Consider the following 18,778-nt stretch of genomic DNA (forward strand, 5'->3'; position numbering starts at 1 on the left):
AAACTTTTATTGATCCGCCGAGAAGCCCCTCGATCCTCTCCCGGCAAGCAGGCCTGGGAGGCGGGTATGGATGGTGCGCAGAATAAGGACGAGTGAAGTTGCATTGTCGATTCACGGCCTCAGCCGCCAGGCGGGTGACTTGCTGCAAGATGGCGGGGTCCTCGCTCCGCAGCAAAACTTGCCAGGCTTCTCTACTGTTAATGCTTATGCCGGTGCCCGAGGAATCGGCGCATCCCCAAATTATGGGATCAAGAGTGCCCCTTTGTCCGCAATTGTTATATTTCGCGTCGTCTCACCGCATACATACATACCGGACAAACGCTGACACGTTTTTATCTGTTTATTTTTTATAACCGACTCGAACGAATGCTTTTAATTCTGTTATTCACTCTCATACAGTTTTCTTTTACGCCTAGGTGACGCTGCTGAAGTGGAAGTTTTTGCGATAATCCCTGTCATCATCATCGTCGCAACAGAATTGCACGTTAAGAATGATACACACCAATACCTTTCACACCCCCAAATCTCAACACATCTGAAAGCCAGAACTTTACTGACGATACTGTCGACACTGTGGCGGAATTGCGGATCTCTCCTACATGCTATGTGCCTGCCAGAAAAAAAATCATATTCTCCATCCCTTCCTAACCCCTAACCAGTGGGAGACCTCCCTGCTCAGCGGAAGTTCAGAGGGTCAGAAATGGCTCGTAAATGAGGCCACCGTACTAGCTTCGACTAATAGAATCCTGAACTAGGGGACTCCACGTGGTTCGTACCAAATTTAGTCCATAAACATTGTTTACAACAACAACCGATTGGACAGAGCATCTCAGCTGAGCGCCAAAGTAGCACAGATTCCCACGTCCAGCTATTGTCCTCCTTTAAGAAGTTTCTTCTCAAGGCTAAACTAAACTGCATTTTGTCGGACGACATCAATGACCGTTGTAAATAAGATATGGGATGTGATGAAACATTTTATTGGGCTCATTGCGTTCACTGTGAAGTGATTCCACACACAAAAAATTAGGATGCTCGTCTACACAGGACATTCTGGACGGTTTGCGAGCGCTGGCCAGTTGCATATCTGTCCGACGATGTCAAATATCGTGTTCGCAGCACACGTCCTCAGATGTGCCGTGGAATGCACGCACTGGTAGTACTTGCTGCAGTCAGACTCGTGGGGCGCGAGTCCGGCCGAACCGGCACCCTGGCATATGTCACGAACGCTCTTTGTTGTGACCGGCGCAGTTGCGGGCAGTGGAGGACTGCTTGGCGTTGTCGACGGTTGTGGCGACGGCGTTTTAAGCGCAACGGAAGTAGCGAGTAGAGGAGGCGTTGCTGCTGTGGGCGGAGTATTCTGCTGTGACGTACTCCCAACGCTGGGTTTGCCTTGTGACGTAGACGCTGCTGTTGTTGACGTCACAGCGGTGGTTCCTAGCGGCGTTGGCGCACTCGCTGCTTTTGGAGGCATCTTCGTTGTAATTGGGTCGAAGGGCCAAAACGGATCGCCCCACTTATGATCTCTTTTTTCCGGGGGGATATACGGCGGATCTGAAGTCACAGTCTCCCTCTGAGCTGGGGTAGAACTCGATGCTGGGGTAGAAATCGGTGCTGGGGTAGAACTCAACGCTGGGGTAGAACTGGATGTTGGGGTAGAACTTGATGCTGGGGTAGAAATCGACGCTGGGGTAGAACTGGATGGCGGGGTAGAACTCGGACTAGCTACACTAGATGTAGAGTTGGAGTCATGCTGAGGACTGGAATTCTTGTTTTTCAGGGACTGCAGCTCTTCCCACCACGTGGCGTTGGGTGGATCGTAATGGAAATGTACGTAATGCGAGGTGATGTCGAGGGTGGAGCGGAGCGCCTTCAGCAGGTGCGACTTTTCCGTGCAGGTGCCGGTGAAATCGTCGAGGTCGACGGTTCTGACAGCTGCCCCGCGGTACGTTCTGCCCATGACCATTCTTGCCTGCGATAGGAAGAGCGGAGTTTAGAAGAAGGGAAAAAAAAGGTCAGTTAGAGAATACGTGTACTTAGGGCAGGTAGTGACCGCTGATCCGGATCATGAGAGGGAAATAACTAGAATAATAAGGATAGGGTGGAGCGCATATGGCACGTTCTCTCAGATCATGAATGACAGTTTACCAATATCCCTCAAGAGAAAAGCATACAACAGGTTTATCTACCGGTACTTGCCTAGGGGACAGAAACGTGGAGGCAAACAAAGAGGGCTCAACTTAAGTTAAGGAAAATGCAGCGAGCTATGTATACAAATATGATAAGTGTGTAGCGTTAAAAGACCGGTAGCGGGCAGAGTGGATGAGGGAACAAACGCTGGTTAATGACATCCTATAGTCAAAATCGAGAGGAAGAAATGGGCTTGGGCAGGGCATGTAATGCGAAGGACATGTACCGCTTGTCCTTAAGGGGAACGGAGTGGATTCCAAGAGAAGAGGAGCGTAGCAGGGGGCGAAAGAAAGTTAGGTGGGCGGATGAGATTAAGAAGTTTCCGGGGGATACGGTGGCCACACCTGGCAAAGGACAGGGTTAATTGGAGAGACATGGGAGATGCCTTTGCCCTGCAGTGGGCGTAGTCAGGCTGATGATGATGATGATATATGGTGACAGCTGCTACCTATAGGTACCAGTCATGTAAGTGGCGCTTAGATGGCCTAGCAGCGGCCGTGAGAGAACAGAGAGACGAATGGAATTCCAGGGAGGTTAACTAGGCGGCGAGCCCTGGCTGACGCCCTCACAAAATTTTTTTAGACAGTCTGTGGACTGTCCATGGACACCTGTTTATAAATTCTATAGAATGTCTATTGACAAATCTTAGAGAACAGTCTATAGGAAATACAAATGCTGTAGACAGTCTATAGATTTATGGCCATACACTTTTAGTAGACTTTTGTCTATAGACAGCTTATAAACTATGAATAGACAAAAATAAATATCTATAGGAACGCTATAGACTGACCATTTTTATAAGGGCGCGCCATACGGCGGGTGGCATAGTCTGCGTCTCGCAAATTGTGTCTCTCGAGAACCAAATTGAAACTATAACAGCTCTATGCATTGCAAACTACCCTACCTCTCTTCCTCTTTCAATATCGGTCACGTGACTGACCTTTCGGCGTATGCTTTCGTCGTCTTCGTAGGCCACGTACTGGTCGGCGGTTTTGAGGAAGGAGCAGGCCTCTTCACCGAAGCGTTCCCGCTTCCATCCGCTCTTGATGTGGTCGCACACCTGGCCGCGTACCAATGGGGAAGAGGCAGAGATTTTTGGTGAAGCAAATACTTTTGTTTTCAGTGACTAACCAGTTATACAAGGACTTAAGTGGAATTAAGAGTCTGGCATGCGCGAGCACAGGCGATGAATTCTGCCGCCAGTCGTTGTATGCGCGAAGATTCGGTCACATATTAGTCCCATAAGTATGCGCACTCTCAGGGTTGTATCCTGCACATGCACACACGTTAAATACATATTGAAATACGACAAACCGGTACCCGTTTATTCGTACAAAATACCCGCAGAGCCTTCAGCTGTTATAAAGGGAAGTGGTAGTAAGGAAATACTCGAAAATAAATACAGGAATAAATACTTATATAATGGAGGAATAAAGATATACAACAAAATAAAACAAGTGCAACACTTTAACAGATACGATTACGAATACAAAACGTTAGCCTGGTGGTCGCCAGTGCATTCATTCGCCAACACCAATAGCAATCGTCATAGCTTTCTTTTATTTATTTTTTATGTTTAGGGAGACTTGAATTCGTAAGGAATTCTAGGAAGTATCTCATAAGATAGAACGGTTACAGATCTGTAACGTTCAAGTATTTTGTCCAGTATTTTATCTTTTTCTTGGCCATTATACGCATGCTTACTGCGCAGAATGATCGTCCGTAGTGCAGCCGTGGGTCTTAGAAGCGAGTAATAGATGCAGATCTGTCGGACACTCGTGGCCAAAGAAATCTTCGTGTAGTGCGGCATTGAGACTCCAAAACACTAGTGGTGTTGATACTCTGAAGGAGCTAAGCCGAAACAACGCCTGGCCGACGGTAAGGCGAAATGGGAGCTACGTCACCTTCTGCCTTCTTTAATAAAGAGGAATAGGAGACAGAATAAAAGATAGAGGAGAAAAGAAAAGCGTGAGGTCATTGTTTGTCCATAAACAACCGCCATGCAGATGTTGAACAATGCGATCAGTAACGTTTGCAGAGGGCACTCAAACTACCAGCGAACACACACGCCGATACTTTTACTCCCATTATGAACCAAATAAAGACAAGCAAAATCACTGCCAGAACGTGCCCCAACCAAGGCGTTATTTGTTCAATTATTTTTCTTCCTAGTTCCTGTTATTTCACTACTCTACTTCTCCGCCTCCTCATGCCTATTGTTTTCTCGCAATCACCTGTGCGATTTTCGTTGACATTCCTCACCAAACCTTGGCCAATCCCCCCGCGTGGGTATGTCTCACGTGTACTGAGGACAACAACAATGACAACGACGACAACAGCGGCAACAACCAAAAACAACCAACAATAACAACCAAAAACAGCCAATAACAACAACAACCACAACTACCACCACCAACAACAACAACCATTAACACCACCAAAAACAACAACTGCTACCACCAACACATCAACCAACAGCATCAACCAACAGTAACAACCAACAACAACAGCAGCAACAACAACAGCAACAGCATTAACAACAGAAGCAACAACAACAACGACCAATGCATCTCGCCACGCCCGCATCACTTTCGTCTCACCTCGAAGAATCCCAGGAACCCCTGTTGCTTCGTGTAGGGCCCTGCGTGGCCCGTGAACACCGTGTGCATGCCCGAGGCCGAACTGGTTGTCGAGTAGGTTCGGCCGGAGAGCGCGATGTCGAGTATTATTCTGCTGCGAGGGGCACCTTTCTCCACTATGAGCTCGGTTCTGTCGATCTGCGGACGTCATTGAGAAAAAGAATTGGAACACTCGTTTCTGGAAAAAAAAAAAGAAACGTTTTGTTCATTGAGGGACTGAAGAGAGCAAGAAGAAATTGCAATATCCCCGCAAAATACTGCGCGCTTTCGAGGTGCAACACTTTCCACGTTGATTAGTTTGTTTTGCTATATCTTTTAATACAATATACTGCATTACTTAGAGTGGCATCTGGCAAGAAGGGCATAGTATAATGCCGTGAAGGGATTTATTTATTTATTTATTTATTTATTTCGAATACCCTCAGGGCCCGGGTCGGGCGTTACAGAGGGGAGTGGAATACACAACATAATTAAGATAAAAGCACAGGCATATATATATATATATATATATATATATAGGGGTGTCAAAAACAGTGCAAAATAGTAAGGAAGACCAGAAGGTAACAATAAACATCCAAGAATTCAATACAAGTACTACAAGTAAGGAACACCAAAATATAACTGTAGAACACAATACAAGTAGTAATACGGAGGTAAAAAATAAATAAACAGTGCGTAACGATTAATCAGGAACACCAAACTGAGCTTTTAAGGCATTTTTGAACGATGTAACATCAGTAATACACACAAGATCTTCGGGAAGGTGGTTCCACTCTGTTATTGAGCGCGGGAGAAATGAATTATGAAAGGTATTTGTGTGGCATGCGAAAGATCCAATTTTATGACGATGGTCCACGCGATGTGACACATAAGAGGGCCGGTGGAGTAAAAGATCGTGAAGTGTGTCGTGGTAGTATATTTCATGGAGCAAACAAAGTCGCTGTATCTGACGTCTCAAGGAGAGTGGAGGTAGGTGTAACGTGTTTTTCATGTTAGTTCTGCTGGCAGTACGATGATAATTACTGAGAATGTAGCGAGCAGACCGATTCTGATTAATCAAGTAGGTACACTCCAAACACGAATACGCCTATATGGGACTAAAAAGGGAATAAACTCTCCTCTAGCGCACTCCCTTATATTAAAGGGATCCGCTTACTCCATTTTAACTCCTCTCTGTTTAGAGTGGGTCCCCAGCAGCTAAGCATAGCAACAAGCAGACGGCCGTTAAGATGCTAACTAGAAATTGTAGGCCGAATACGGCTTTATTGTAACTCATAAACGCTGTTTATAAAATACGCTAGCAGACTCGACGAAACAACCTGCATGTGCATTGCATACAGGATTCGATACTTGCATCGGTCAAGTCCATGGTCCTTGTCACGTTCAGGAAGGAGCCCTTTGGGAACTCGAGGCAGTCGCTTGTTTTGACAATGAAGAAATTGACTTCGCTGTGGAGTGAGGGGGAAGAGGACAGGGATGAAAAAACAGAAGTTTGATCTTTGCGAATGCACTACTGCATCTTTCCTACAACCAAAGTGCTGTACCGTAACAAAAAAGCAGCATTTGTGTGTTACAGATTATAACAGAAATTAAGACTGAAATATAATGAAAGTCATATTCTAACCACGTTATGCACTTCATGCGTTAAAAGCTATGGACGATTTTTAGAAAGAAGTTTAACAGTTTACGGACATCGATGCGATTGAGTATGATGTGCTAATCATTTGGAGGAAGTGACAAAGTTACCGCTGCCGATTCTTTCCCCCGTGTTGAGGAAGGCGCTAATTAAGCATGAGAGCGTGTTTTGTTTTTGTGGTGGCTTGACCGCATATCCAAAAACTTACCGCGCATACACTGCTTTTGCCTCACTATCAAGAGTGTGTTTGAATTAAGCATCCTTCCTTATAAAGCTGCGTGTTAGGGTATCCATGAAATTCAGTCTGTTCGCAACTAAAGGCCTCGTAAATATTTGGAAAACACTGTACACACTCCGAAACTGTTCGTAGCCAAGCTGAAAAAATCGACTATCTATGCTGGAAGCACCAGCTCACGATTGGCACAGTCTGTGTAGGCGAATAAGGCTGATGCATTGAAAGAATCGTGTCTCCTTTTTTAAAATCATAGTTGCGTGCATTCCCGTTGCCAGTCATAAACGTTCCCGGCGGTTACTGACAGCATTAAGGCTTTCATTTTACTTATAGCCGTAATGCCTGTGCAGGTAGTTACAGCATGAAAAGGAAACTTCAGTTTGCAGAAAAGGACAAACTCTGTTGTTATTTCTGCACGACATTTGAATGCGTCTTACGGATACTGTACGTACATAGGAAAAGCATTTTGATAACTTATTGCGAGCTCAATGGTCAACATCGAATAAAGTATAGGCGCCTTTTCTGTCTCACTTTGAGCGGAGACTAACTGCACCATCTTGGAAGGGATGCAGGGCATGTTAAGTAGCAAAGCAAGGAAAGGCCTCCTGCAGGTCTGGCGCTTCTTCTCACACAATCAAAGGAATAGTAGACGTATGAGGAAAAGTAAGACAAGCCGCAACATAGGGTAAAGCGTAACGATCTGTTCCAAGCATGGCTTCCCACACACTTACTGCGTGAGTGCAGCGATGTCGAACAGGTGGTGCGTAGTGCTGTCGAAAGCAGGGAGTGTCAGGCTGATACTCCAGCCCATCCCGGTCTCCTGGAAGTCGCGGTTGATTTGCTGCAAGCGAAGAAGAAATTAAGAACAAGAAGCAGGAATTAGGACTTCGGCTTGGTGTTGATAAGAAAGGCAGTCGGGGTTCAGAGGGAACCCTGTGGTTAAATACGCGGATTGCGTGCTTTAACACTTGAGCCCTCTGTAGCTTTATTGCAAGAACTGTCGACTAGTGAGGATGGTTGTTCTCTACGATGCACTTGGGCTTTTCAAAGAGCTGTCTTGAAAACCAATATGGGGCCCTCTATAACGGCCTTCAGGTTCGCAACTGAACCTAGGGCCTCACTGGAACTTGTTTTCAACGAGCCTTTCCCAATCTAAGCTAAAGGACTCACCTTCCCCAGATTCGTTATCTGGCTCGTTGCTGAGGAGCATCGACCACGGTGTTCTTTAAAGTGTGTCAACGTTTTGTGTGTAGTACAAAGCCAGTTCTGTGCGATCTCGTCTCTGTTGTTCGTTCTTTTTGCACTCTTTCTTTACGAGGAACTTGTACGCGCATACCTAACTAGCACTTCTGCTCCAATAGCTTGCACTTGCAGCAAATGAAAAACATCCAAAAGTTTACATGCGTCGCTGTTTTTTGCGCTCAGGTCGAAAGAAGATATGCATACCCTTACGAAGGGATGAATGAAGCGGGCCTGTTCCCAAGTCTTCACCGTGTCCTGAGCCGTCGTATATCCAGAGAAGAAGTCCAGGACTACGCCGTTGAATTCGTACGTTCTCATCCACTGAGACAGACTTAACGTCAAATCCTTCCAGACGTAAACTTGCGGGAACAGCTGCCAGTACTTTTCCAAGGGATCGTGGGGGCCACCCACGGCTAGCAGGAACTTCAGCTTCGGATTTCGCTTCTTGAGCTTCCGCATTTCGGAGAAAACTCCTTTGCGACGAAAGGCGAATGAATGAGGATAGATGGGTGGAAGCATGATTTGATGCCGATGTGTTTCCATATCAGCATTGATATATTACACAAAAGAAGCAGTAGAAGCAGAAATACTTCAGTAAACCTCCAAATCAATCAATCAATCAATCAATCAATCAATCAATCAATCAATCAATCAATCAATCAATCAATCAATCAATCAATCAATCAATCAATCAATCAATCAATCAATCAATCAATCAATCAATCAATCAATCAATCAATCAATCAATCAATCAATCAATCAATCAATCAATCAATCAATCAATCAATCAATCAATCAATCAATCAATCAATCAATCAATCAATCAATCAATCAGTCAATCAATCAATAGTGATGAAATTGTTCAAAGGGACTCAAAATAGTTGTGGTTCAGCATAAGCGCGCCCAATAAGCAACGTCGGCAGCAAAATTTTAAAGGATGCAGGTGCACGGGTAAAAAAAATACTTCGGTACAGTAACGGAAGGCAGTCGGCGGAAATTCCTCCACGCATGAGGAGACGTGGATACTCTGCCCACTGCTATTAGCACCAGGCGGTTGAGTCGGGAGTCAGCGCGGTACAATAAATTTGTTAGCGAGCTCACGCAACCCGTAAACTTTTGCTGGTGACTGCACATCAAGGACACTTCGCTCTCGTTACCGAGCCCCAGATCCTGGGGCTTGCCGTAAAGTTGAACGCTCTTGACTCGCTTCTGACTACTAATAGCAAACCTTATGTGAAATCCGCTCTTTGACGTGATGAAAATCAGGCTTTCGTTTAGAGGTAGCAGACACTTCCTCGTGAGCGACGAATGTCGTAGAAAGGAGCTAAAGGTAAAGGAAGAAAATGGAAGGGGGGGGGGGGGATGGAGGTGCTAAAAAGAACAAAGCAATCAGAGCACGGCCAAGATGGCAGACACGAAAGCACCTAACTCAAAAAAGAATGATGTCCAGAAACATGCAGTGCAGAACAATGATTCCTAAACGTATACGAACAAGTCCTAGTGTTATGAAAAACATTTTTTTTGCAGGTAATGGTTACTTACGGTGTGGTGGTAGAAGCCATATTGGATTGTAGAAAAATGACTTTGAGTACGCTGCTGCCTCTGGATCTGGATGGAGAAGTGGTGTTGCAACGTGAGTTTATGAAAGCTCCCACTGCGTTCCGTTGTGACATGATCTGCGACATTGGGGAGACTTCATTGCTGTCGTCAGTCATATTGTCAGCAAGATTTAAGAGAGAGCTGCTTGTCTGGCTGTGTTGCTTGGGCTATATCCTGGTCCCATGGTATAATATACAGTTATACACTCCTGGTGTTTAAGTAAATGGTTTTTATGAAATGATATTTCTGTTTGCTGTAAGCGGTTTCAAAATGAGAACTGAAAGTTGTTAAAAACGTGCCTGCAGTTCTGTCAAACCTGTAATGTTCTCGTACTTCGTTTCCGATTAGCGATCACTCGCTAGAGCTCAATTAGACTGCCTGGATTCCACTTGCATAATTATTGTGGAGTACAGCGGTCATTGCCACTTACGATAAGCAGTTCGAGATTATTTAGTCTCCGAAAATGTTGTAAATTGTAGGCTCGCTTGTCGAGTTATATTTTTTGTTGGCGCAGGCTTGTTTATGCTTTTAGTCCTTGAGGTTGTCACTTCTGCCACTTTCATGGGCTTGCCGTACGATAAATTTTCTTCGCAGGCCCATAAATCACTCTCACTTTATAATGTGTACATTCTGCCCCAGGAATAGCAAAATGGCCCGAAAAGATATCGTGTTTTCTTGCGGTCTCTAACATGTATTGCACGCTCTAAGCTTGAATGCGTTGTCGGAACTCCGTTAATGAGGACAGTCACTGCCGGTGCCTTTTGCAGAAAGGTGTCGCCTTTCAATATGAATTTCATGGCAGAATCAGCGGAAGTCGATGTGTCTTTAGAAGGAAAGTTATGCACAAAGAAGAATATCGGTCTATGTAAACGCTCGAAAATAGCATCTCTTCACCATTTTGTTCTTATCTTATTTGTTATCTTTATGGTGTGCGCAATAGATGCCGCAAAACGGTGTTTGTACATTGAGTTAGTGGGTGCTAGAACGACAGGGCATGCATGCATGTCAGTGCATGTACGCACTATAGCAAGTCAAACATGCCACGCGACCTGTAACAACCGTTAACGATTTATGTGCACACTTACGATCGTGGCTTGCGACTGGCGAGTCGCATGCATCCACTAGCCGAGGTTTGTAGATCAGCGTTTGGTGCTTGCAAGTCATCATCATCAGCCTGACTACGCCCACTACAGGGCAAAAGATTCGCTCTTATTAACCTTTAACCTTTATTAACCAATTAACCTTGTCCTTTGCCAGTTGCGCTTGCCTTCTCTTGGTATCCATTCTGCTACTTCTAAGGATCATCGGTTATCTTGCCTTCACAATGCTTGCTCTGCCCATGGGCACGGACCTTTCTTCCTCCTGATTTAGACTAGGATGTCATTAATTCACGTTTTTCCCTGACCTACTCTGCCCTCTTCCTGACTCTTAACGTTACATCTATCATTTTCCTTTCCTTAAGTCGCTGCGTAGTCCTACATTTAAGTCGATCCCTTTTCGTTATCCTCCACGTTTCTGCCCCATATGTGAGTGCCGATAAGATACAGCTCTTGTATACTTTTCTCACAGGGCTATTGGTAAGCTGTCATTCATGATCTGAGGGAACCTACGAAATGTGCTCCATCCCATTCTTATTCTTCTAGTCATTTCGCTGTCGTTATTCGGATCTGTGGTCACTACCTGCCCTAAATAGACGTATTCCTTTACCACTTCCAGCACCTCCCTAGCACTTGTAAATTGTTGTTCCTTTCCGAGACTAATCCGAGACAAAACATTACTTTGGTTTTCTGCATATTAATTTTAGACCCACAGTTCTACTCTGCCTGTCTAGCTCACTGATCATGATTTGCAGCTCATCTCCTGAGTGACTTAGCAAGGCAATGTCATCAGCGAACCGCAGATTACAAAGGCATTCTCAATTAACTCTTATCCTCAACTGTTCCCAATCAAGGAATATACAGGAATACGTCCTGTAAACAGGCGGTGAGCATTGGCGAGATCGTGTCTCCCTGCCTGACACTATTCCTTATTGGTATTCTTCCGCTGACTTTATTGAGGAGTATGGTAGCTGTGCAGCCGTTATAGATATCTTCCAGTATTTTTACATAAGGCTCTTATGCACCCTGATTCCAGAATGACTGCATGACTGCTGAGTTTTAGACTGAGTAAAATGCTCTCTCGTAATCTATGAAGATTGTATATAGGGATTGGTTATATTGTGCACATATCTCTGTCACCTGATCTATAGTGTGAATATGATCTATTGTCGAGTATCTTTTACGTAAGCCTGCCTGCTCATTTGGTTGATTGAAGTCTGAGGTTGTCCTTACCCTATTAGCGATTACCTTAGTAAATACCTTGTAGGCAACGGACAGTAAGCTGATCGGCCTGTAATTTCCTTGCACGTAGGAATGGTTAAAGATATGCCTAAGTCAGTTTGATGTTGACTCAGATCGACTGATTTCAGTGTAAACTGTTGTTCGTAAGTACCCAGCTTTAGTTCCTGGCTGGTGAGCTGGATCCAGTGGCTCTTGTCGTTGACAGTAACGTGTGAGTAGACCACAGCGCTGCACAGTTCGGCGGGGATGTCGCTGATGCTGAAGTTGTACGGTGCGTTCCGCCATCGCGAGAAGGTGTCCCAGAAGCAGAGCGTGTAGTAGTTGGGCTTTTGCTGGGTCGTCGCGATAGCTGTAGAAAAAAAAAAAAAAAGAGAACAGTTTTAAGACGAAAGCCTTTAGTGCCTCATCGTTGTCGACAGAAGCTTGCCGACAGAAGGTTGTCAGCTGAAGGTTGTCAGCAGAGGTGTCACGCTTTTCGGTTGGTCGAAATGGTTATGACGTCAGAGTGCGCGGATTCTCAGTAATGAGGTCACCCACGGATGTCTGACGCCCCCTTTTGGAGCAGACGACAACTAATAAAATAGTTGTCCGCTCCAACAGGGGGCGTAAGGTGTCCGTGGGTGACCACATTACTTACCTGATTACTGCGAACAGAGTCATGGATACAACCGAACTCATCGCAGCAGAGAGAGAGTCGTGCTAAAGAAGCAGTCAAAGTCTGCAGTCAAAGTGTGTAGTTGTAATGTGTAGTCAAAGTGTGTATTCAAATAAAGCACTAGTACAGCACAAACAGTCTCGCAGTCAAGGCCAAACAGTGCGCCAGGAAAGGCTTTCGCCTTGCGACACTTTAGAGAGCAAAAATGCCCCCTGAATTTTTTCAGCATCTGCGATAAGATGCGGCTCCGGTTGTCTGGTCTGGAGTTCCCTGATGATAAGGAAGCAGCGCCTAGTTGTTAAATTTAAGGGACTGCTGTCTACCCGATTTGACGGTTAATAGGTGCAGTTGGGCAGTGAAGGTGAAGGCATGTACCGTATTTGCCAAATGTAGTAGTAGAAGACCTTTATTCGGCCAAAATTTACAGGCCGAGCATTGCGACCGCCTGGGCGACCAGAAGTCGCGGTTCTTCCTCCCCTTCAGCGCCAAGCCAGTCGAGCCAGGTGGTGATGGATAAAGAAGGTGGGGGGTAGGAACCCGACTGCTGAGCAGCCGGGCAATAGAAGAGGCAATGGGCAAGGTCCAAAAGTAACCGGGCAACGGTGGTTTGTTTCTTAGCCACGTAGCGAAGCACTTCCCCTGAGCTCTGAATCTGTGAAAAGTAAGATGAAGCCTTGTCCTCACGTTTTGCCACCTTTCGGTATTTAGGGGTTCCGTAAAGGCTCGTTTATAAGGTCAAGAAGAAAAAAAACCTGTCGCCCGGTTACTTTTGGCAAAGGAGGTACGTTTTTTGACTTCTTTCAAGAATTAGTAGTCAGGCCAGCCCTCGCTACCAATTCCGTTTGCGAACCCCTTGGGAAAGTCACGGAAGCTTTAAAACGCGAAGTACGTAAAACGCTTTCATTGTCACTACCTCGTGTGTCGGTTTCAGTCCATCTGTCCGCTCAGGTGCACAAGTGCACACCTGTGCAAATGCCAATCTCTCCTGCTATGCACCTGTGCTTACACGGTACATAGGTGCGTCTGTGCGGATGACCGAATGTTGTGAAAAGGACAAACGTCTAATCTACAACCAGTGCTCTAAGACGTGGGCCTCAGGGGAGCACACCTGACCGATAAAAGTCGAATGTCACTGTAATAGCACAGAAGCATCCGTTTATTTACAGGCGTGTATGATAGTCCCGAAGAATACATGGACCTCTATTGGGGCTCTGTTAATAGAGGGGCAGCAAAATGGCACCCTGTAGCATGAAGGAATACGACTTTACCCGACTGCACTTCGTGCATTGTAGGTAATCCAGGATTATAGCACGGATCAGTCTGCATTTTTTTTTATTCGTTGTATTGATACACTTTTCAAATTTGCCCTTCTGGGCGCAGTCACGTTGCCCCTCAGCTGCGGCAGCAATATTCCGATCACCGGACTAAACAGACGCGGCTTACTGCACTTGCGCGGCACAATCCAAAATACACATGCCCTTAGTGAAACAGTCTAAAGGCCAACCACCCTCTTATTTACCTGTCCGAAAAGCGTAACCCTTGAAGACCGTGCATCTACCGCCGCCCGCAAACTTTACACGGACGCTCGAGTGCGCGGCTTGGACTAACATGAGATCTGTTGTAGAAAAGGCTCCCAGTCATACATCTTTGCACACAACAGCATTAGTCATATATTTGGACCGTATCACCCTAAGGCATATCCTCGGCCCATAACAACCTTTGAATATTTTAGAGGCGATTTCGGACGGTACTAACACCCATCACTGAGGGTATTTTGAATACCGATAACGCCGAAAAGGGTGTATTTTATTTTTGCAGCGTATGATGCCAATCCTTGCGCTCTCCTGATGAATGTCCGTTGTCCGGTGTAGCCTCAGTAACGTTGTTAAAAAAAAATTAAGGCAGTCCAATAGGGGGAATTCATTTGCAATACACATGACTAGGAACCGGACGCGTTATTTTTAGGCTATACAGCTGGCGAAGGGGGTAAAAATAAAGTGTGGGCATTTGTTCTTGGTGGTGCGGGTGGCGGGAAAATTTATGAACAAAAAAAGTTCCTCTGCGAGGGGAAGGGTCCTCAGTCCAGGGCTCCTATGGCTTTTGATTTCAGCTGGGACCGATGCAGCAGCTGCCGATAGTCTCTCAGTAGGGGTGTGCGAATATTCGAAATTTTCGAATATAATTCGAATAGTATATTTTAGTATTCGTATTCGATTCGAAATCTAAGTATTCGTGTTGTTTCGAATATTCGATCCGACGCGAATATTCGTACCCAGCCGAATATTCTATTGCGAGCACCGGCGTTCATTTCGGTCCGCAAGTCCTATCAAAAGAGACATAACAATATAGCGGCGCCCAGAGCAATGCGTAACGTTGGGCCATGCAGTAGCTGACTACGCTGGTGAGCTTCTTTGTAGCTATGCGTGGGAAGCTAAGTCGCTTCAGCTAGAAGGGAACTAACTACTTCTGCCTGACCGTATGGAGCAGCCGGTTTTCCTTCACGACAACCTTTTATGTTCATCCCAGCAACGCGCTTTTGTGCTTATGGCAAGCTAGCCTTAATCAATGCTGCGTACTAGCTATCTTCTCTGATATTTCCTCTCTTCTATGAATAATGTTCGAGACTTTGATACTTTTTGTGCAGCCACACACATCTTTTGTGTTCATTTCATCACTGATAGTTGAACTGTGATGTTCTTGGGTGCTCAAATAGTGTTTTGTAGTGGTTAAATGCATCTGACCTTGATTATTCGATATTCGATTCGATATTCGGAACCAAGTATTCGTATTCGATTCGTATTCGAAAAATTTGATATTCGCACACCCCTATCTCTCAGGCTAGACCTGTACAGCGCGGCCTCCCACTTCTCAGGTTAGGGGTTGAGAATTTCTGGAGCTGTTTGTGCTTTGGTGCGAGCCCATGCGGTTTATATGGGTATGGGTAAGATTACGGTAACGCTTTCTTTCACAGTGCGTGCTCCGTTACAAAGCGGAGCAGGCGACAATTACATCTCTTCTATCCCTGTGTGCTTACTGTAGTTTTTCACACAAGTGAAGATTCCGGAGACCCGAGAAACGCTATGAATTTAGACCTATGCATTTAGGAGGCGCCAGAAATAAGTATTCTTTTTTTTGCCTGCTGTTGATTGCCGCTTGTTTATGCATTAGGAGAATTTTTATGAGCTTTGCATCGATACTAGCGGTAAAACCGTTAATGACAGCGCTTTATGCCTGTAATGAACAGACAAAGTTTACGTGAAACTTTGTAATGCTTACTTTTTAATGTACTTTGTTCATAGCTGCCGACCCGTGGCATTATCGCTTTGTTTCACGCTACAGACACGGCCATATTTCCCTGAAACGATTGTAACCGAGCTCAACGGTTTCCACGCTGCCCGAGATTCTTGTTGACGTTTGGTGCGCCTAATTTCCGCAGCTATTCGTCACTTTTAAATGAAGTGCGGCCGAGAGCGACAAGCATTCTACACTTGCTGCTTTCGCCGCCACCGAGATATTTTCTCTTTGCGGTTACAAATTCACCTCAATAATCAGTTTGATTCTTGTTCACATTTGGTTGTCTGCGTCTACGAGCGTGTCTACCTTCATAACACCGAGGACAATGTGAGCGCCCAGTTACCACAACTGAACTGTACAAAATACAAATACAAAATGCCTTTATTTAAACATCATGTGATGTTAGGAGGTGCACTCAAAAAGCCTTAGATTGGCTTTACAAAGGAGAGCGCCCCTTTCCTACAGAAAACAGTGGCAGTAACAGTGTATTGATAACAACAAAAGGTGACAGAGCTTACTTGGACAGCTATTAGCGGAGAACTCGCTTTGGAGAACAAAGTAACAAGCATTTAAATGATAAAATGAGACAACAGTCTTTTGATAGCAGGAACATACAAGACATCTAAAATCAAGCTTGATTCCAGGTTTTAAGACTTGTCGTAGTTATGAACCCCTAGAACTTCGCCGTTACATTGCACGGATGTATAAAAATCCATAAGCCTTAACAAACCGCATCAAACTTACTGTGACTCAACAGGACGACAGACGCAACCACGCTGAACGCGTGGACCAGGGCCGAAGCGCTGCAACATGAAGTGAAGAACAACTTAATACTTGCATGGACTCTCCCGATAACGTACAACAAAAATAACTTCCTAGTTTTAGTAACCCAAATGGGAAAAAAAATCCCCACCTGAACATCATGCTCATGCTTCAAGCTGCGAGAAGAACAAATCGTCGCTGGGGAAAATCCTCACAATTCGATGTGACACATTGCAAAAACGACAAGTTGAGATACTTTGCAAGTGGACGGCATCGTTTCTCTCGAGAATAGAAGCTCACGGAGACAGATTTGTATTACTTCATTTCGCTTTCCTGGCATGCGATTTTGCGGCTCTATTCCATTGTGCGGGCTTGCTTATCAGCTACATGCAAGCTGCGATAAACGGAAGCCTTGGGACGCCCACTCTGACGAAGTACGCGTCCATCTTCCGATGAACAACGTTATCCAGTTGCATTCGTTGCGGACGTTCGAAAGTTCTAGCACGGTGTGATCCGCGCGATCCACTTCCAGGGGTCACCATGACTAGAGTTCCTGTATATGCTATGCTACCTTTGGTAGCATATACAGGAACTCTAACCATGACGAGAACGTAGCGCCATCTGGTGCCCCCACGGAGTTCTGCGCACGCGCAGCAACGCCGCGCTCAGGCGGATCACGGTTGCACATCGCGGATCGCGCTACGCTACAACTTTCTATTGTCGAGCACTGTCTTTCGCTGCGACCTTTTCGAAACACCGCGTCCCAATGCGCACGAATTGCTGACTTCAAGAATCTACTCATGCGTGTCGATGCCTCTTTCTAGTGCTAAAGAATACATGCTCACTCAAACCCGCAGAACATGGACTCAAATCACGGGCACAGAAATCAAGGCCGTTGAATGCAATCGAATTCTGTTCTCAGCGGTGGCGCCCATTTGATTACTGTTACCATGTTTTCTGTTGTCTTGATAAAATGTCTTCTAACACAAAAACTGTATTCGTTTCTATTTAACGACAAACACCGAAAAAGTCTGCCCCCCCGCCTTCTATCCACAATAGGGATGAATCCTCTGTTTGGCAGCACCCCACCAGGCAAAGACAGAGTGCTTTTGACATTACTGCCTCTTAGTAATTCCCTCTGCATGTATAATGCCTCATATTTTCGTCTTTGCAAGTTAAAGCATTGGACGAGGTATTTAGGTGGAATGCGTGGCGCACATGCACAGCCTTCTTTCAAAAGATTTAGATTTTCATCGCTCGGATAAGAATAAGCGAGCATTCTGCTGCACGCAGAAAGACATGGATATTAGCGTACAACATCCACGAAAATTAACACACATCAGAAACATTTCGTGTACAAAACACACCCTGAAACTTTTCGCGCTTGAGTCCTTTATTTTATGGCACAGGCGAGATGCAAAGCAGCCAACTAGAAGGAATTCTCTGCGCGCTGAAGAATTTTAAGCCTCAGTAAATTACATGCTAAGTGCATTTCTCCTTGGCGGATTCATTCATTCAGATTGCTGCTTACTGTCGCTGGCGTGACGCTGTTGGCACATTGACCCGTATAATCTTTGTTTTCTCAACATGCCAAAATTAACACTCCACACCAGCGCTTCATGATTACAGCCTAGAACCTAATCTGACAAGCAGTTCCGAGATTGTTCTTAGTAAGTGCCACGACGTTTATTTGAAAGAGTAAAAGCTGTCATTGCGTTACCTGCATGAACTAAATGCTTCTTATTTTTGTACTCTCTCAGTTATAATGCCCAGTTATAATGTATACATCTCATTTATTCACTAATTTATTTTATTTAAATAAAACAACAGAACATGGCTAAGCGTTTACTGACAACTAAGTTTTCGCGCACACGTAAAAGGTAAAGGTTGCCACCAGTTTTGATAGTTTTGCCACAGCACAATTTACTACCTCCAGGTAAAAGAAGGTAGCAAAATATGTGACCATCAGTTACTAGCATTTGTTAATAAGTGTGGCTTAAAAAAAGAAATATTGTATTCAATGGTGCCGTTGCAGTCAAGGAAGCGCCAAAAAGCATTAGCAATTTACTGATAGGACGAAGGGGAAATGAATTATATAGGCCGGGGCGATCAGCGAGCGCTACGCCACAATGCCAGCGAGGCTAATCGGGAGGTCATCCCTAGAAGTAAAAGAACAATACAGAAAGCAGTGCA

General features: G+C 45.1%; 1 protein-coding gene across 1 annotated transcript; it reads right to left on the bottom strand.

Moving 5' to 3' along the window:
* Window positions 1–958: 958 nt before the first annotated feature.
* LOC149331986 (chitinase-3-like protein 1) lies at window positions 959–16,801 on the bottom strand. The gene is made up of 10 exons (XM_089557450.1): window positions 16,737–16,801; window positions 16,568–16,626; window positions 12,026–12,223; window positions 9,479–9,544; window positions 8,141–8,409; window positions 7,426–7,535; window positions 6,181–6,274; window positions 4,788–4,964; window positions 3,128–3,247; window positions 959–1,969 (listed from the first exon to the last, which is right to left on the bottom strand). Exons 1-10 carry the CDS (start codon window positions 16,751–16,753, stop codon window positions 1,037–1,039), a joined length of 2,043 nt encoding a protein of 680 aa, XP_089413576.1. The 5' UTR covers window positions 16,754–16,801; the 3' UTR covers window positions 959–1,036.
* Between the last annotated feature and the right edge of the window lie 1,977 nt (window positions 16,802–18,778).

Source organism: Amblyomma mixtum, chromosome 8, assembly GCF_055824585.1.
Source record: "Amblyomma mixtum isolate Tamu chromosome 8, ASM5582458v1, whole genome shotgun sequence".
NCBI classification, from domain to species: domain Eukaryota; kingdom Metazoa; phylum Arthropoda; class Arachnida; order Ixodida; family Ixodidae; genus Amblyomma; species Amblyomma mixtum.